The sequence below is a fragment of the Pseudochaenichthys georgianus genome, unplaced genomic scaffold, assembly GCF_902827115.2.
Source record: "Pseudochaenichthys georgianus unplaced genomic scaffold, fPseGeo1.2 scaffold_639_arrow_ctg1, whole genome shotgun sequence".
NCBI classification, from domain to species: domain Eukaryota; kingdom Metazoa; phylum Chordata; class Actinopteri; order Perciformes; family Channichthyidae; genus Pseudochaenichthys; species Pseudochaenichthys georgianus.
Window position 1 is genome coordinate 88,339 of NW_027263195.1, and position 21,160 is coordinate 109,498.

A 21,160-nucleotide genomic window follows, 5' to 3' on the forward strand; every position below is an offset into this window, starting at 1 on the left:
GATTTAGTCTCTAGTGATTCTGCTCAAAGTGCACCAGATTGAAGGATTTTACTTTAAAATGTTCAAAAAACGTTTAGTGTAGTGAACATCCATTAGAGAGTGCACTGAACCGACCTGTCCTCTGGATCTGAGAATGTAAAACAGCGTCCAGTAGTTTCCGGTCTCTCTCGTGTTCCTCTTTTGATCGAGACAGTTTCTCCTCGTACTCTGATATCGTTCTTTCAAACAGAGCAAAGATCTCTTCAGCAGCTGCAGAGAGTCTCTGCTTCACCAACGAGAGCAGCACAACACTTCATGTTCACACGCACGCACCACACACACACGCGCGCGCGCACACACACAGTTAATTGTGTTGTTTTTTCTCCATCAAAGTCTCACACTGTTGCTAACGTGTTTCCAGCTAGCATGCTAAGCTAGCTTCTGTATTCGGTAAGGTAGAAGCTCCAGATGAAGCCGAACAGATCAGAGTAAACTCGGAGAGTTCATCCGGACACACACGAGGCTCTGTAGGATCAGAAACTGCGGGAGAAAACACACTCTTTATCGGAAGAACAAGAGAGAAAACTGTCGCGACGAGACTCAATGTTGCTATCAGTTAGCGAGAGAGGTCACTTCCGGTTTGAGAATTTCAGAATAAAAGCAGTCGAAGAAAAATAACACCGACATCATATAATGGCTTTTTTAACTGCAAACGTAGTCGGTACTCGGTAGTTTCCGTGTGTGTAATATGATGGACGTGTGAATAGTATGAAGCTGCGGCCTCGCAGGACCACACTTTTCGCGGCACATGTAGGCTACTTACAGCCAATCAGCTCTGAAGTATGTTGAGATGACGTATGGTGGGGATGGCAGCTCAGTTGCCCCTATGGTCATTATTTTGTTGCCACACACATTAAGGCCCATTCCTATGCCTACGTCTGTTTCCGGTTTCGTTTATCCCCGATGTATTTGTTATACACACATTCCTTCACATTTACATTTGAATTTGCATTCAAGTATTTCTTGAGGCCTTCTAATATGTTTTTAAATATAACTATGGTTGTAGTTGAATAGTTTGTAAATTAACATGAACCGAAAGCTGTTGCTTGGCAACTCAATCGTACAACGTCACGTCCGTTTAATTCCACATCCACACACACGGATTAACATTGATTTAATACATTATGTAGCCTTTATTTCTGCTAAAAGAGGTGTCGACCAGCTGGGGCAACAAGAAAATCGGCGTAATCGAGTGTGGCTATTAAAAAATAAATCATTACGTCGGGGTAGCATTTGCTTGGTATTTCCGGTTATTGCTCTACTGGTTAACATGGGGTTAACAATACCGTGTAGCTGTCACGTTTGAAGGGACGAATCGTGACATCTTCACGTCCCCAGCATGGTAAATCGTCACATGTTCACGTCTTGCTGTGATATCAGGTTGTATTACGCACAGAGTACCCCTTGAGAGTCAGTTTTCAACGGGCAGGGCGTCAACATGTGACGGGATGGGAGGTGAGAACGTGTTGTCCACCAACCCAGTCCTCACAGTACACGATTTCCCCCTTTTTTCGTTTGGGACTACAGTCCCGTTGACAAACCCCGTGATTAATCTTCAAGCTCTGGGATTGGATGTTGGAGTGGCAGTGCGCCCAAGGTTACGCCGAGCGCCAAACAGCTCTTTAAAATCGAAACGAAACCACGGCAGACTATCCAAAACTGGATTCGAACGGGGCCACACCCCCCCCCCCAGACTACACATGCTGGCTATTGTGTTTCGCTACATGTTCTATTTATATATACAGTCTATGGTTCTATGGCACGTCTATTCTGGAATTGTAGTTTTAAAAGACGTCTTTCCCAAATTAGAAGTTGACAGTATTAAACTGTGTACAGCCCTGGAGGTTTAGGCGATAGGAAAACAATTGGTGTGTACACATTTAAAACATTAATTACTAAATGGGTGAAATCGCTTGTATCCATAATGCGCAGCATTAATATAGACCCACATGACAGCTCATTGTTACTTTGTGTAATTCTACTCCACTACAATTCAGAGGTTAACCGGGTATTTTTACTCCACTACATTTATTTTAGGTACTTTGCAGATTCTGATTAATTATGTGAAATATAAACAACCGTTAAATCAGACTTTAGTTACACCTGAGTAAAATTCAGGGAAGGTGATTGTCAAATGCCCACAATCAGGAGAGATATTTGATAGTTGGTGCTTGAGAAGACATTTATGCAGATACCTATAAAGTATATTAATTACTCGTTATTCTCTACTAATAGTTAATTAAAAACTCTAAATAATGGCTATTTTGTACATCCCTTTCAAGATTTCAAGATTTTCTAAAGTTTATTGACATCATATACACAACTAATTCAATAACGTGCTTTAACCACTAGGTGGTGCACACAAGGTACACACAGCCATAATAACTTTGTATTATTAGTGTAGGACACTTGTGTATGTCTAACATCTGAAGATATGCAGTTTTATTCATGTTTTCACATAATTTTACAGGATATTGCTATATATTATTTCACATGTTTTACTTGTACACATTAATATCTGATTTGTAAAACATCACAGATAAAAAGGCATATCCGTCATTTAATGGTAAGCTATTGAAATTGTGATTCCATAGATGTGTCTCCCATTACCCAAAACCCCTGACTATTCTCTCAACTCAGTATTTACATTCTTATATTCAAAGAAAATCAGTAATATCTTTAAAAACTACAAGTCCTTTTCTATCAGCTGTGCATCGTTATGGTGTAAATATAACCTATCTACGAATTGGATCAAATATAAAAGTCAGCCGAATTACTATTGATACTGCAAGGAGACGTATTGTGTGAAGAGAAATTGAAGATGTTGTTTGATTGCTGACATATTTATGATCCAAGGCAGATGTGTAGTATTTGATGCCGCCGAACTGTGTATTACAATGCCGTTATGTGATGACTTTCAAAGAGAAAAGCAAGCACACTCGGAATAAAGTATTATTTTCTTTTTTTAAATGTTTTTTTGATTTCATATCGCATAAACACCATATCCCAATGTGCATTGCGGCTAAACAATCCAATCACCGAGCTTCTAGCTGAGGATCTTGGGTAATCAGTTCAGTGGGTTAGTGGTGTGTATCGCATTGGTGCTCGAAATGTCCCTTATAGGCCTACGTCTGTTTCCGGTGACTTTATTTTGAAATTCAGTTCCTGAGGAGCGGCTAAAAAGCCAGAGATGATAGAATTAAGGATATCTGTGACAGCAGTTTCCAGCTTTGCATTTTTGCCACTCTTAGGTGGAGATGTAGTTGGCGGGTCTGCCACTTGTTCGTCATGGTCGATGCGGGTGTCTTTGTTCAGCCTACATTAGCTAGTAACTACAGTGGCGTTTTTGTCCTGGAGGCCAAGGGAAGCCAGGCTTCTCCTGTTTTTTTGGATTGTAGTTATAATTTTAATAAATAAATTAAAAACACTTCGTTTAGTTTCGGAAATTCTTTGCTGTGTGTTGCTGCCGGCCCGTCTCTCCCCATTCTCATTTACCTCATTCACACCAACGCAACTCCGGTTCAAGCTCCGTGCTAGTGCTTTTCAGGTTCAGAACCAGTTCTTCGGTTTAGCTCTGGCTCTTTTCACACCGCCCAGAGTCCGACTGGTAATGCGTCGTTGCGTCATCGTTTGCGTCATGACGTAACCGTTTGCGTGCCTGCTTCATAAAGCCAAACCGCGCGGATGAAATCAGTTGCATTCATTTCTTATGCCTCTATCCGAGTCATTTCTGTGGTTTAGTTATATTCTTATAAAAAGTGTACTCGTGTCAATAAAGGTTTTTTTATAACACAACTGCTTCCGAGGTCGGTCTTATTTCTTAAGGCGGACTGAACCATGAGTGTGGAGTAACGTTGTATCTTTCATTAAATGAACTGTAGCCTTCACTCAGGTATGAAACAGCTGTTCTCAAATGAACACGTGAAGTAAAGTTTAATATTTATAGTTTTATAGATTTATAAAGAGTTATAATGAGAGGTGATCAACGTGAATGCTCAGGTTCCACCTTAACACGCAGACACGTTGCTTCACCATGAGCAGAAACCTTTATATATACAGTCTATGGCAGAAACACTGAAACTCTGAAACTCTTGTTAAGTTTCTCCATCGTTGTGTACAACTGGATAAAACGCGAGCTTGTTGTTGTTGTTCAGGAGTTGATTCCCGCCCCTGCTCCCGCCTCGACGTAAGCGTGACGTATGTGGTGCTTTTTGCTCTGGCCGGACAATTTTTTGGTGCTTGAAACGAACCGGATTCCGGAGCTAAGAGGCTGCTCCGCTGCGGTGTGAAGAGGAAAACCCGGTGCTTTTCAAGCTCCAGCTCCGAACCGGCCCTGAAACACCGTTGGTGTGAATGAGGTAATTTTACAAAGAGTGAAACAGCGCCCCTCTAGATGTTATGGTGATACAGTAGATTGCACTCTCTGTTGCGAGAGGAGGCCAGTGGAAAACGAACCTGTTAGATAAATGCACGTTTTGTTCAGCCGGATAATATCCACATGTCTACCCTACTTTTATTATTTTCTAATCATAAATCTAATCGATAGAACTTAGATAGCGCCACTGCACCACTCTCACCGCCGTTAGAAAGTAGCAAGCAAGTGCAATTATGGAGGGTGGAGATTTGGAGTATGTAATCAAAAATAATTGTACTAACCTTCCGCTACAGCAGCAACTAAAAATAACATCTGATGACAGGCCGATGCCCAAACTGGAGCTGTGTACAGAGAGCAAAAAAGGAGCGAATTGGACGTAAAACGTTAAAGGTCTCCTGATTTAGTTTGTGAATGAATGCTTATTAGAGTTTCAGCTGGAGAGTGCGTGCGGACCTGTTGGTTAGATAACAGGCGTGTGTAAGTCCTGCATCTGTATGATACAAATGTGTGTAAAATGATACCGGGTGCTGTCATCACTCATCTGGTTAATTTATCACATTGACCACCACACCCACGACCCAAAAGAAAGGACGTATTATTGGCTTCCCCTAATTTTCTCCCCACGCCACGCTACTGAGTAATTATAGTAGCTATAGTAGCTACAGTAGCTTCGGTAGCTACAGTAACTATAGTAGCTACATTAGCTACAGTAACTATAGTAGCTACAGTAGCTTCGGTAGCTACAGTAACTACATTAGCTACATTAGCTACAGTAACTATAGTAGCTACAGTAGCTTCGGTAGCTACAGTAACTATATTAGCTACAGTAACTATAGTAGCTAAAGTAGCTTCGGTAGCTACAGTAACTATATTAGCTACAGTAACTATAGTAGCCACAGTAGCTACATTAGCTACAGTAACTATAGTAGCTACAGTAGCTTCGGTAGCTACAGTAACTATAAGCTGTGAAAGTCAAAGACTAAATAACTACACAACAGTTATAGCCTAGCCTATAGTCAACACAGTCTCAAGATATTTCGTGTTATAGTCACGAAATTAATCTATTGATTCGTGTTCACCAACACGTTTTTCGCAATTGTCACACGTTCTGTGTGTGATTTAAAAAACAATGTAAATAATAACAAATTAGAAGGAAAAAAAGATTTTAAAAAATACAGATTTCAATATTCTGAGGCTCTGAGGCCCATTTATTTTCCTCGCGGATGGCAAAAAAACTCCAACAATTATACAATTTAAAATAAAAGGGATAGGGTTGGGCTTAGGGTAAGATATTGAGTAAGAAAATGTTTTTATGAACAACACAGCTTCTGGTATTCCAAGACCCGACCGGACAAAAAGACGTGGTGCAGGTGTACCACTCAGACCACTCAGAGCTGGTGATTACTTCAGTTTATTTCCATACCTGCATTGCAATGGACAACATACAATGGACACGTGAGCTGCGTTTCTCAACAGATCCTCACGCGGTATCTCAATCTCCTTTACAAAATAAGTGTCCAATAATCAACAACACAACAATGATCGTATAGTGGTATAAACAATGTGAAACATTAAACATAAACAAAGTGGTGTACAACACTCACATACCTGCATAGCAATGGACACGTGAGCTGCGCTCTGTTGGAGGGATAGCACCACGCTCACGTTAGCCTATTAGCTCAAATTAGCTATTGACGATCACATTAATAAATCATATAACACAAATAGCGAATCACACAAAAAACATGTTGCTGTGAGCATTAAACGACTAACATTAAACTAAACAAACACAACAGAACGTTATTGTCCTAATAACATAACAACATACATTTTGTCCACAGACATAATACAATAGCACCTTACTCTCAACAGATCCTCACGCGGTATGAGAACCTCCCAAAATCCATTGCGGTAACAAAGCTACAGCAATGCAGACGCGTTTGTAACACCAGATGGCGTAATTCTCCAATTTAACCCGGATTTTACACCAACCTTTATAACTCTGTTACACAGGCACGAAACATACTACCAATAGAAATACATTGCTTTTAAAATCGTTCCGTGTGACACGAATCAATAGATTAAATACATGTTGTGACTATAACACGAAATGCAGTGAGACTGGGTTGCTATAGTATAGTAAACATCACTTACCAACAGGAGATGAGCCCTGCAAAATGAAAATAACTTCATTTATCTGTTAGTTTTTCTTTCTTCTTGAAGCAGCCATTTTGTAAAGCTTGTAAAATTGCCTAAGTCACAAGACAATGCGACTCAAGCAGGGGCGGTTCTAGGGGGGCCAGTGCCCCCCTAACACTGACCTCTGACCCCCCTGTGGCCCCCCTAACAATGAAAAGTTTTTTTTTTTAAATGTATATTTTCTGGTACTCAGGATTTTGTTGCTGTAATGTGAGATTGTGCAGACACCCTTATGTAAAGTAGAGATGTAACTGTTCATTGCCTTTATTTTTATATAAATATGGTGTTAGTGCAAACATTGCACTATAACTTAAGCTGAAGCTAACAGTAATAACTATAAGATCTATCTGAAATAAATAAGTGTACTGAAACAAATACCAATAACTGTATTGCATTGTTTTCTTATGCGCAATTACTTCATACTGTCTAGTTCTCTTTTTCGTCCTGCATTTATTGTGCCCCCCTCAGAAAATAACTGGGCCCCCAGTGGCCCCCCCCAGTCAAATTGGTCTAGAACCGCCACTGGACTCCAGCCATTATCTTTGTTATATATATTGCCTAAGCCACACTCACATAGGCCATTATACTACCAGGGTAGGAACAGCACTATCCTTTCAATAAGGATGCAGGCAATTTGACCAGAGGTGGCCAGCATCCAGAAGAGATGATTTAGGCAAAAGAAACATTTTCTCCAAAATATGACTTAGGCCATTAGTTTAAGAAAGTGACGATATGTTCCTGGTGTGTGGATGCAACCCAGTCTCACAGCATTTCGTGTTATAGTCACGACATTTAATCTATTGATTCGTGTTCACCATCACAATTGTCCCCTTTTTTTCGTGTCACACAGAGCGATTTTAAAAGCAATGTATTTATATTGGTAGGATGTTTCGTGCCTGCAACACGTCTTTTTGTCCGGTCGGGTCTTGGAAGACCGGAAGCTGTGGGGTTCATAAAAACATGTTCTTACTCAATATCAAGCCACGATTATTGTTTTTATTTTAAATCGTATAATGTCCGACTTTTTTTGCCGTCTGTGAGGAAAAGAAGTGGCTCAGAGCCTCAGGATACTGAAATCTGTATTTTTTAAAATCTTTTTTAAATTTGTTATTCTTTTCTAAATAACACACTGTTATTTACTCAAAAATAACACAACATTTTCCTTGTTTTTATTTATTCGTTTAAGGACTGGTTCAAGGATCTGCCCACTGTTGATTCACATACTGCAGAAGCACAGCGACCTACAAAGACAAGAAGTCCCTTCACCCAGGCACAACCATCCCCCAACTACATCGGGAATATCAACAGGTAGCTGCAACTGCTGAAGTTGATGCTCTGCCAATCAAGGAGAGGCATGGCATGCCCGTAGAGTGGCATCAGTTTTTTTACAATTTGCCACATAATTAGACAGACACACACACTCTCAAACCCACACACACACCCCAAGATGACTGAGAAAGATTCAGGGGAGAAACTGATTTAAATGTAAAAGGGGTAGCTACAATTAAAAACACAGCAAAGAAGATATATATCTATATTGAATTAAAGGGCCAACCACGGCCAAACTGCCCTCTGTTTCCTGAGTCTCTGTGTGCTCCTCTGTCACAGTCGTGCGGGAAAGAGAAGTGCACTGTGTTGCCTAAGTCACAACAACATGTTCAAGTAATCTAATACTCTTATTTCACACAACAGTGTTATTTGTACGTCAATAGTCATTTTTTGAAAAACTCAAATACGACTTAGGCCATTAGTTTAAGAAGGTGACGATACAACTGTGTGTGGTTAAAACAAATAAGTATAATACCAGGAATAATAAGCAACGTCTAAAATATGTGGATCAAAATGTAATAATAATGCATCGTCAATATTATTTAATAAATGTATTTTTAAAAAAAGGTGTAGAAATAATTCCTCTGATTAACCCTGGAGCGAGCAGTGTGAATATGTAACATTGATGAAAATAAAGGTTAGACAAAAGGACTTCTGTTCACACACACATACAAGTTTACATCTGTGTCTTTATTGTTATCATGTGAACAAAACAGGTGAACACGTAACTTCTCAGTTTAAGGACAAGCTCTGCGAGATGCACAGACTGAGGGAAAAAATGTTGAACAAGGCGCATCGTTCCACTTCCCCTTCCAGTTGTTGAGCACACAGTCTTCACCTAGTCCGTCGGTTGTTCGGTTGTCCTCTATACCAAAATAAATACTTGGCTGCACACCCATCAGACCACATCCATTTTCCTTCTTCGTAGATGTCATTGAGTCCGATCCATGTATATCCATCAGCAGGGAACATGCTTTTGACAAAGTCCTCTTCCTCTGTGCTGTGGATGGACACCAGGTTGCCTCCCTGGGACACACAGTGGAACTCTGCATCAGCCCAGGTCCTCTCTGTGTCGAAGTACTTGTAGCAGCGGCCGTTGAAGGAGATCCAGAAGGAGGGACAGGTGTCCTCCATTTGAGGGTTGTCTGAAGACACAGCACCCAGAGCCAGGCCCAACAGGAAGAGGAACGCCAGCATGATGATGATGTCTCCGTCTGTTAAAGTTGCTCTGAACCGTTGGAGAGGATGGAGATTGTGAAGCTTCAAGTGACCGGCTGCTTCTTATATATGTGTGGGAATGTGACGTCATTGTCACGTGACGTGATCACATGACCGGTAACATGTGGCACTGCACTTGGATGTACCAGTTGAGCTGGTTCTTCCACCAGTTCAACTCTCTGTCCCTCATCATGAACGCAGGAGGCTGGCTGTATATCGGAACTCGCGCCCTCATCATCCTCTTCATCATCTTCATCATCTTGCACTTGTTCTAAGCTGCTGATGATAGTGCTTGTAGCAGCGCTGCTGCCAAAAAGGTCTGTCGAATTGCGACATTATATGCTCCACCTGCGAGTGACTTCACCTTTTTCGTTTTCTTTGATTTGTATCCATGTTTTTTCATTCTCCCTGTCTGCCGCGGCGTCTACCCTGCTGAGAAAACCAGCTCAGACCAACTTAGCTGGCCTGGCTGGTCAACCCCCCTAAACCAGCCTGGCTGGTTGTTGACCAGCCTGGCTGGTTTAGGGGGGTTTTGGACCCTTTAGCTGCCAGGATGGCTGGTTTAGCTGGTTTAGCTGGTTTAGCTGGTGCACCAGCTAAACCAGCTAAACCAGCTAAACCAGCTAAACCAGCTAAACCAGCCATCCTGGCAGCTAAAAAAATAGCATAGTATGCTGGGCTGGTCACCAGCATCCATCTATCAACAGTTTATGTTTAATAATAGTATTAAATATACCCTGCTGGAAGCTTACCAGGATTCCAGGTGACCAGCATACATTAAATACTGGCATGATTATTTAAACTAGAGAACATAAATATATTACAAAGACTCATCGTGTCATGTATTCTGGTATCGACCAAAATAAAGACATTGTATCGTGTTCATAACAGTATTTAAATTTAATAAATAGCTGGTTAATATAATAAAATACACAGTAACAATACAAATAACAACCAACATGCAAATCAACCTACACACCAAAATAAATATATGATCTAAAACCGGTGCATTTGATTTAAAATAAAAGTAATACATAGAATTCAATATTTAAATGGTAACAAAAACAGTAACACTGCATGATAAGAACAAGGCAACAAAGAAAGTGTTTTTGTTTTTCCTTGTTCATGTCCATAATGTTTCCCGCTGTGTAGCGTCCAGCCTTTCCCAGTCTGGCCTGCACTTCTGTCTGTTGAAGCCACTTCTTCAAGCAAACTGAAAAGAAATGTACAGATATAAGTACACTGTAAAAAGAAAACTTGACATGTACGTTAACATTTGGGCTGCTGTGGTTGCCAGAACCGTTAAAGTAAAATACATTACAAATTACAGTCGGTAGACGTTACAGTCAACAATTGCTTATGGTGTAGTGTACACGGTGCGGCTGTATTATCTGGGAAATAGAAGAATCGGATCAGGATTCGGTATTGGCAGACAATCAATATCAAATGAATCGGATCATTATCAGCACTTGATCACCTTTGTCGACTTGCAGCCTAAATACAAAGATAACTCCACTTCTCTCCTACCACTCTTACCTGTAATGAGCCTTGGTAGAACTAGTGTCCGAGTCATAGGGTCCAGACCTGACTGAAGACACATGGAACAGAGTCAGAGGGTCCAGACCTGACTGAAGACACGTGGAACAGAGTCATAGGGTCCAGAACTGACTGAAGACATGTGGAACAGAGTCATAGGGTCCATAACTGACTAAAGACACGTGGAACAGAGTCATAGGGTCCAGAACTGACTGAAGACATGTGGAACAGAGTCATGGGGTCCAGAACTGACTGAAGACATGTGGAACAGAGTCATAGGGTCCAGAACTGACTGAAGACACGTGGAACAGAGTCATAGGGTCCAGAACTGACTGAAGACATGTGGAACAGAGTCATAGGGTCCAGAACTGACTGAAGACACGTGGAACAGAGTCAGAGGGTCCAGAACTGACTGAAGACATGTGGAACAGAGTCAGAGGGTCCAGAACTGACTGAAGACATATGGAACAGAGTCATGGGGTCCATAACTGACTGAAGACATGTGGAACAGAGTCATAGGGTCCAGAACTGACTGAAGACATGTGGAACAGAGTCATAGGGTCCATAACTGACTGAAGACACGTGGAACAGAGTCATAGGGTCCAGAACTGACTGAAGACATGTGGAACAGAGTCATGGGGTCCAGAACTGACTGAAGACATGTGGAACAGAGTCATAGGGTCCAGAACTGACTGAAGACACGTGGAACAGAGTCATAGGGTCCAGAACTGACTGAAGACATGTGGAACAGAGTCAGAGGGTCCAGAACTGACTGAAGACATGTGGAACAGAGTCATGGGGTCCAGAACTGACTGAAGACACGTGGAACAGAGTCATAGGGTCCAGAACTGACTGAAGACATGTGGAACAGAGTCAGAGGGTCCATAACTGACTGAAGACACGTGGAACAGAGTCATAGGGTCCAGAACTGACTGAAGACATGTGGAACAGAGTCAGAGGGTCCATAACTGACTGAAGACACGTGGAACAGAGTCATAGGGTCCAGAACTGACTGAAGACATGTGGAACAGAGTCAGAGGGTCCAGAACTGACTGAAGACACGTGGAACAGAGTCATGGGGTCCAGAACTGACTGAAGACACGTGGAACAGAGTCAGAGGGTCCAGAACTGACTGAAGACACGTGGAACAGAGTCATGGGGTCCAGAACTGACTGAAGACACGTGGAACAGAGTCAGAGGGTCCAGAACTGACTGAAGACATGTGGAACAGAGTCATAGGGTCCAGAACTGACTGAAGACACATGGAACAGAGTCATAGGGTCCAGAACTGACTGAAGACATGTGGAACAGAGTCAGAGGGTCCAGAACTGACTGAAGACATGTGGAACAGAGTCAGAGGGTCCAGAACTGACTGAAGACACGTGGAACAGAGTCATGGGGTCCAGAACTGACTGAAGACACGTGGAACAGAGTCAGAGGGTCCAGAACTGACTGAAGACACGTGGAACAGAGTCATAGGGTCCAGAACTGACTGAAGACACGTGGAACAGAGTCATGGGGTCCAGAACTGACTGAAGACACGTGGAACAGAGTCATGGGGTCCAGAACTCACTGAAGACATGTGGAACAGAGTCATAGGGTCCAGAACTGACTGAAGACACGTGGAACAGAGTCATGGGGTCCAGAACTGAATGAAGACACGTGGAACAGAGTCATGGGGTCCAGAACTCACTGAAGACACGTGGAACAGAGTCATGGGGTCCAGAACTCACTGAAGACACGTGGAACAGAGTCATGGGGTCCAGAACTGACTGAAGACATGTGGAACAGAGTCAGAGGGTCCAGAACTGACTGAAGACACGTGGAACAGAGTCATGGGGTCCAGAACTGAATGAAGACACGTGGAACAGAGTCATGGGGTCCAGAACTCACTGAAGACACGTGGAACAGAGTCATGGGGTCCAGAACTCACTGAAGACATGTGGAACAGAGTCATGGGGTCCAGAACTGACTGAAGACATGTGGAACAGAGTCATGGGGTCCAGAACTGACTGAAGACATGTGGAACAGAGTCAGAGGGTCCAGAACTGACTGAAGACATGTGGAACAGAGTCATGGGGTCCAGAACTCACTGAAGACATGTGGAACAGAGTCATGGGGTCCAGAACTGACTGAAGACATGTGGAACAGAGTCATAGGGTCCAGACCTGACTGAAGACACGTGGAACAGAGTCATAGGGTCCAGAACTGACTGAAGACACGTGGAACAGAGTCATAGGGTCCAGAACTGACTGAAGACATGTGGAACAGAGTCATGGGGTCCAGAACTGACTGAAGACATGTGGAACAGAGTCATGGGGTCCAGACCTCACTGAAGACATGTGGAACAGAGTCATAGGGTCCAGACCTGACTGAAGACACGTGGAACAGAGTCATAGGGTCCAGAACTGACTGAAGACACGTGGAACAGAGTCATAGGGTCCAGAACTGACTGAAGACACGTGGAACAGAGTCATGGGGTCCAGAACTGACTGAAGACACGTGGAACAGAGTCATGGGGTCCAGAACTCACTGAAGACACGTGGAACAGAGTCATGGGGTCCAGAACTGACTGAAGACATGTGGAACAGAGTCATGGGGTCCAGAACTGACTGAAGACATGTGGAACAGAGTCATGGGGTACAGAACTGACTGAAGACATGTGGAACAGAGTCAGGGGTCCAGAACTGACCGAAGACATGTGGAACAGAGTCATGGGGTCCAGAACTGACTGAAGACATGTGGAACAGAGTCATGGGGTCCAGAACTGACTGAAGACATGTGGAACAGAGCCATATGGTCCAGAACTGACTGAAGACATGTGGAACAGAGTCATGGGGTCCAGAACTGACTGAAGACATGTGGAACAGAGCCATATGGTCCAGAACTGACTGAAGACATGTGGAACAGAGTCATGGGGTCCAGAACTGACTGAAGACATTTGGAACAGAGTCATGGGGTCCAAAACTGACTGAAGACATGTGAAACAGAGTCAGAGGGTCAAGAACTGACTGAAGACATGTGGAACAGAGTCAGAGGGTCAAGAACTGACTGAAGACATGTGGAACAGAGTCAGAGGGTCAAGAACTGACTGAAGACATGTGGAACAGAGTCAGAGGGTCACGAACTGACTGAAGACACGTGGAACAGAGTAATGGGGTTTCTGTTGGAAAATACATTCCAAAGGCTAAATTCAAACTCAATACCATAAATAACTGGGTACCAAAGTGCTTTACCTGATAGGACACGTTCCACACGGAGCAGCAACCATCCGGCTTGGCCTTTTGCTGCATATCATCTCCTCCCTCTCTCTCTCTGGTGTTAGGTTCCAGTAGATCTCTACTATCCAATACAGTGTGTACATAGGCCCTGTACGACCTACAAAGAACAGATCAAATCCCCTGACAGACTCACACACTTTGGTGATGTCCTCATCTGATAATGTTTCATTTGTTAGCAGCAAACTAACATTACTCAAAGTATATGTTGGACCCAACTCATTTACAGTATGTTGTTCATCTCCTCAACAATGCTCTGATTCATTGAGTAGAAAAAACCTGTCCCTACAATTTCAGGTATTAACAGACATTTGTAAGAAAAGTTTACAATGAAGCAAAAGCATCCTCTTTGTATTAAGCTAGCTGCCACACAAAGTGCAGCTTAACATGCTAACCTTTGGTGAGCTACAGTTAGCTAACTTCATGTTCAACACAAAACCTCTAATGGCATTACATTGACAATTTTAAACAAAACTTAACTCTCTCAACTTGTAAGATAACGTTAAGTGAACGTACCCTTAAATAACTACATACATTTTTCAGGGGAAACACAAACTGCCGGAAATGTTAGCTGCTAACTGTTGTTAGCTAAGACAGCTAGCTTCTTAGCAAACGTAAGGTTAAGTTAACATTAACGTAACGCTGTAAGAAAGCAATACAAACCTTCAAGAATGCTTTTATTCTCAGATTTGTTGAAATTGTGTAGTGTTGCTGGACGGTGCTGCTATATCCCTATGGGAGAATTGTCCATGCCGGCACTAGAGTGCTTCCCTCCAGAACGACTTTTAGTGCGTTTCCCAGTAGACAGAGCTGTCAGAGCGGTTCCTCTCAGAAGAGCAGCCGCTGGGCGGAGTCACAGAAACGCTCAACTGATCTTCACTCCCCGACCGTTAGTGCCAGTCAAAACCATGTTTTATACCGTTTGGACCGTCTGTCTCTGTGGATGAAATCTGTGCAGCAACGCGTATCTCAGACTGATATTGACTGATGTTTTTAATGCTTCCATGATCTGTAAATTAGAGGTGAACTGTGCTTTTAGTGCTGAAGAGCTGATCTCCATATTGAATTCTGTTGCTCCTTTTACGCTTAGACGCACCAAAGTTCTCTCAGAGCCGTGGCTCAATGACTGTACTCTTGCTCTCAGACGCACCTGCAGGCGTACAGAGAGAAAATGGAAATCTGCACTTACCCCTAGATTCCACCGGGTCCGTCTGCGCCGCGTTACGGCCGTGTTACGGCTGCCGCGGCATTCGCAAAGATCACGGCCACTCTAGTCAATGGGTGCTATTCCACCAGACGCGCCGCGTTACGGCTCAGAAGCGTCCCAGAAGCGTCCCAGAAGCATCCCAGAAGCATCCCAGAAGCATCCCAGAAGCATTCCAGAAGCATCCCAGAAGCGTCTCGGCGCTTTTACAAGAGTATATGAAGATATGAAATCGGCTTTGTGTGCGTGAGTACCCTAGCAGCACAGTTTTGGACATACTGGAGCCTGTCCGGGGTTTTGTTGGGAACCCCGAACAGGACACCATTGCAGTAGTCCAAGCGGGTGGTGACAAACGCATGCACCAGGGTTTCGGCAACCGACTCCGACAGTGACGGTCGGAGTCTGGCAATGTTCCTTAGGTGGTAAAAGGCCGATTTGGTCACAGATTTTACGTGGGAATGGAAGGAAAGGGTGGAGTCAAGGATGACACCCAGGTTGCGTGCTTCAGGAGATGGGGAGATGGAGCAGCCGTCAACCTCAAAGACGAAGTCACCAACCTTCTGGAGCAGGGCCTTGGGTGCCACAACCATGAGCTCTGTTTTATTGCTGTTCAGCTTAAGATAGTTGGAAGACATCCATGTTTTGATGTCATGCAGGCAGTTGATGAGAGACTGAGGGGGAGCTGGGAGGATGGAGTGGTGCTGAGATACAATTGGGTATCATCAGCGTAGCAGTGGAAATTGAGTCCATGATGTCGGATGATCTGGCCGAGGGGGAGCATGTAAATGGTGAACAGGAGGGGGCCAAGCACAGAGCCCTGGGGTACACCGTGGTGGACTGGGGCCGGGGGTGAGTTTGAGCCACTGATGGAGACAAACTGTTTCCTGTTGTGGAGGTAGGATGTCAACCAGGACAGCGCTGTGCCAGTGACACCTAGGAGGTCTGAGAGGCGGGTGAGGAGGATGTTGTGAGAGATGGTGTCAAATGCTGCAGAGAGGTCCAGGAGGATGAGGATGCTGAGGCGGCCAGAGTCAGCAGCAATGAGGAGATCGTTGGTGATCTTGATGAGGGCGGTCTCAGTGCTGTGTTGCTGTCTGAAGCCGGATTGGAAGGGCTCATAGAGCTCATGGTTGGACATGTACAGATGGAGTTGGCCGGCGACCACTCTTTTCAGAGTTTTGCTGAGGAAGGGAAGGTTGGAGATCGGCCGGTGGTTCTGGAGGTCGTCGGGGTCCAGGCCAGGTTCTTTGAGTATGGGGGTGACTGAGGCCAGTTTGAAGCTGGTGGGGACTATACCAGAAGCCAGAGAAGCGTTGATGATGACCACCATGTAGGGACAGAGGGTGTGTAGGCAATCCTTGACCAGGGCTGTGGGCATGGGGTCCAGGGAGCAGGTGGAGGTCTTGGCCGAGCTGACCAGTTTGGCCACTTGGAGAGCATCCACAGGGGAGAAGGAGGAGAGGTTGGAGTGGGAGAGGCGCGGCGCTTGGGGTGCGTTACCAGGTGAATGAGGTGCAGGTAGGGGAGAAGGGCCAGTCACCAGGAGCTGCTGATGGATGGCCTCGACTTTCGCCTGGAAGAAGTCGAGGAATTTGGAGCACAGATCGGGAGCCCCTGAGGGCTGGGGGGCGTCAGGGGGCCGTAGTAGGCGGTTGAAGGTGGAGAACAGTCTTCTGGGGTTGCTTTGCTGAGCACCAATGAAACGGGAGTAGTAGTGAGTCTTGGCATGGGAGAGAGCTTCCTTGTACGTTCTGATATGTTCACGAAAGGCCAGGAGGTGGACTGTGAGGCCAGTTTTTTTGGAGAGCCTCTCCAGCTGGCGACCAGAGGCCTTCAAACGGCGGAGTTCAGTGGTGAACCAGGGGGCAGGGCGGGTGAAGGAAACAGTCCTGGTTTTAATGGGGGCGAGAGAGTTGAGACTGAGGGATAGGGCAGTGTTGTAGTGGGCTACCAGGCCGTCCACGGTGGAGTCGGAGGGACCCGAGGCCATGTGGGTAGCTATCAGGTCGGATAGGGCCGGTGCACTCACAGTCTTAATGTTCCTAAACATAATGGTGCGTTTAGGATGCTGCCTGGGCAGGGAGACCGGAACAGTGAAGAGGATGGCGTGATGGTCAGATACAGCCAGGTCGAGGCGCTGTAGGTCGGGGGGCGGAGAGCCGGTAGAGCACACTAGATCCAGCGTGTGGCCTTTGATGTGGGTGGGGCCCTGGACATGTTGCTTGATGCTGAAGCAGTCCAGAGGTGAGAGGAATTCAGCAGCGAATGTGCAGTTACTGGAGTCCACGTGGATGTTAAAATCACCGAGCAGGAGAGTAGATGGAGACATGGAGCAGAGAGAGGTGAGTAGCTCAGACAGCTCAGACAGGAAGGTAGTGGAAGCTTTAGGTGGGCGGTAAATGAGGGCAACCTGGAGCGGAGCAGACCCGGCCAGTTTGAAGACAACACACTCAAATGAGGTGGTAGTAGGTACTGGGAGTTCTTTAACCAGGATGCCAGCTCGGTGGATAACAGCCAATCCACCGCCACGACCCAGGGAGCGGGGCTTCTGGATGTACAAATAGCCTGGGGGTGTAGCTTGATTGAGTGTCACAAAGTCCTGCTGATTTGCCATGTCTCTGTTAAGCATAGGATGTCAATGATAATGTCAGTGATAACGTCGTGGATGAGTAGCGCTTTGTTGTTGAGGGAGCGGGTATTCTGCAGCATAAATGTCACATAGTTGTTCATAGCTGCTGGGGGGAACAGGGAGGGAGAAACCAGCACGCTGTCAGCACAGGTCAGGGACCTCAGGTAGATAGAGCGAACGGGAGGTTCGGTCGGATGACGTTGTTTGTTGTGATGACGACATCGCCGTGCGACAGACCGTCTGTCAGAAACAACTGCGGGGATAGGAGTTTCGGAGTAGAAAAACTTGCATCTGGATGCCCGGTGTATGTAGCAGGGACGACGCAGAAGCCCAAGGGATTTGATAACGGCGAGGCAGTCGGGGATAGTGTGGTAGAAAAAGTTACGAAGTTCCAGCGAGGAGTATTGGAGCAGCATCACGAGAAGAGCGGCGAGCAGCTAGCACCATTAGCCCTGCAGAAACCGGACCTCGAACCTCGGCAGCGGTGATGGAAAACAGCCCAGTTGGAATGGCCGGACTGAGGGAGGGTTCGGGGATAGTCCTGGGAGCGTGGCGGAGAGGAGCCCAGTCGGAGAATTCCGGAACGGGGACTACACTGATAGCAGAGCGTGATGGTGAGCTCGTTTTGCGAATAGCAGGATGGCAGAGGCTGAGAGCTAAACAGCAGCCAAACATAGTCGGCTGAGCAGCGGAGATGGCAGAAACACAAAACCAGAGGAGAACAATATTTCTCCTGTGTATGGGAATTAAATAGATTGATGGCAGGGAGTGGTAGACACAAAGAAAGCGTCGGCATGAAGAGCGGCGAAAAACACGCCAGCGTCCCCTCCTGCTGAGCGTCCATGAATGACAATGGAAGTGCTTAGATAAGCAACTAAAGTTGAGTTGACGATCTGTTGATCGTCAACTAATCTAGAGTTGACTATCAGCTTTTAGTACTGGCACATACACGTGCAGGGCAAGAGCAAGAGGTGGGTGAGAATTATCCCTTGAACTCAGTGGCGTTTTCTCCTGGAGGCCAAGGGAAGCCAGGCTTCCCCTGTTTTTTTGGATTGTAGTTATAATTTTAATAAATAAATAAAAACACTTATTCTGCTGACCCGTCTCTCCCCCATTCTCATTGAGTATTTTACAAAGAGTGAAACAGCGCCCCTCTAGATGTTATGGTGGAACAGTAGATTGCACTCTGTTGCGAGAGGAGGCCAGCCGGAATTGGCTTCCCTTGGTGAAAAAAAATCGAGGGATTGACCAATCAGATGAGGCTCACGTCATGCCTCACAATCCAATCAAATTGCATCAACTTCAGTTCGTACTATAACTGTCATCACCGCCCTTAAAAAGTAGCAAGCAACTGAAGCAAGTGCAATTATGAAGGGTGGAGATTTGGAGTATTTCATCAAAAATAATTTTACTAAACTTCCGCTACAGCAGCAACAAAAAATGAAATCTGATGACAGGCCAATGATCAAACTGGAGCTGTGTGCAGCGAGGGGAAAAGGAGCGAATCGGACGTAAAACTTTAAATAATAAACAGCGGATTTCTAACATTTGACATTTCATGTGGCCGGGTCAGTTTCCAGGACTGGATTTTAGTCCCAGTCCGCCCCTGGGTGAGATTATTAAGATTTGGTCACGCAGTGAGGGGGAAATTCTCTGTTGGGTTTGTCTTCTGCCCAGGCGTGTTGACAGTGTAATACTTTGCTTTCCGATTGGTTATAGGTAATATATTATGGCTTCTTTGTCGGCGTTTGTGGATGCGCCCTCAGTGTCTTTCTTAGATGATTGCAAGAAGGCGCAGTTGATCCAAATAGCAGAGCATTATAAAATTGCTGTTGTAGGGAGCAAGCGGAAACATGAGATTAAAGCTGTCATCTTTGTTTGAGCAGGGGGTGTTGCAGAAGAGTGAGTCTGGTGCGGCAGGGGTCGGGCCGGTAATGGTTCAGACGGCAGGTTTGATGTTCGAGCAGCAAAGAGAGCTTTTGGCCCAGCAGTTTCAGCAGCAGGAGGTAGAGAAGCGTTTAGAGGTGGAGAAGGTGAAATGTGAGGTGGAACATGCTAGATTACGGCTGATTGGAGAGGGTAAGCTTTCTTCGGTGGGGGCTGATGCCGATAGTTCTGCATCAGGTAGTGGCGATGTTATTTCTAGCTTGCGGTTAGTGCCAAAGTTTAATGAGCTTGACCCTGACATTTTTATTCCCACTCTATTTGAACGCGTAGCTGCGGCAAGAAACTGGTCAGATTGCCGTTACTTCAGTGTGTACTCATGGGCGAGCACAGGAGGCTTGATAATCGTCGACATGGTGTGTCTCCTCTTTGTTATGACCTGGCTCAAAAGGCCACAACAAAGAGGAGACACACCATGTCAACGGTTATCAAAATATGTTTATTTAGAACAAACAATTAAAATCAACCAATTTGTTATACTCAACAGAGCCGGGTGCCTGCAGGGAAAACAGAGAGGGAACAGAGAGGCTTTAAATCGCTGCAGGGCACCAGACCCAGATGCCCTGAGTTACTGCAATCAATGCAATCGAGCAGCACAGCCACACCCTCTCTAATGATGAACCCACAGGGGCATCACATAACTATTTTGTTCTTCTATTTGCCTCACCAGAAAACAGTCCCACCTTCTCTTGAAGACATGTTTCCTCCTGCTATCGACTTCAGGTTCACATCAGGTAAGCCCTTGAGTGTGTCAGACTAGTTATTGTTTCAGAGGTTAATTCAAGACGTGTTATGTTTACATTCTAATATAATGAGCATCAGGTAAACGTACCCATTTCTATTTCTGGAATCACAGATGGGATGGAGATGTAAACTATGCAGCATGTCACCACTCAAAGTGATATTTTAAAACATTATCGACTCCATCATGGAACCTTTGGACAGAAACGCGCCTTGCCCTGCGTTCATGTAGACTGGCCTGCGCTCTCACTTATCAAGATAAAATAATCATCATTCATTCTAGGACCCATGTGCCACTTTATATAAATCCCTGAGCATGAGGTGGGGTTAAACATAAGTAGTTTTATGAACTATATCAATATCATACTATGTGGTTCATTTTCTTGCAAAGCAGCCTTTTGTTGATGGCTTAACTTGTAATGCATGTGAATAGCAGCTCTGTTACCGTCTGTTAACAGCTAATGTAAACTGTCTCGTTATGATTTCAAGACGGGTGTGATTTTTGTTGTTGAGGAAAACACATGGTGTGTCCTGATTTGTACTCAATGTAGTGTTTTGTTTGTATATACAGGGAACAGCAGAGGTCGAAGTGCACCAGGCTCGTGATGCACAGCATGAAGTGATACGTTGCCCACGAGCCAGTTGGAATAACCATCAAGTAATAACCA

General features: G+C 44.9%; 1 protein-coding gene and 1 pseudogene across 1 annotated transcript in view; both read right to left on the bottom strand.

Annotated features, from left to right (window-relative positions):
- Window positions 1–7,195, bottom strand: part of LOC117443608 (zinc finger protein ZFP2-like) — a 27,421-nt gene extending 20,226 nt beyond the window's left edge. The window contains exon 1 of the mRNA XM_034079511.2: window positions 7,187–7,195. Within this exon, the coding sequence (XP_033935402.1) occupies window positions 7,187–7,195 (9 nt within the window). The remainder of the gene's footprint in view (window positions 1–7,186) is intronic.
- A 1,418-nt stretch (window positions 7,196–8,613) lies between these two features.
- On the bottom strand, window positions 8,614–9,220 carry LOC117443606 (lactose-binding lectin l-2-like; annotated as a pseudogene).
- Between the last annotated feature and the right edge of the window lie 11,940 nt (window positions 9,221–21,160).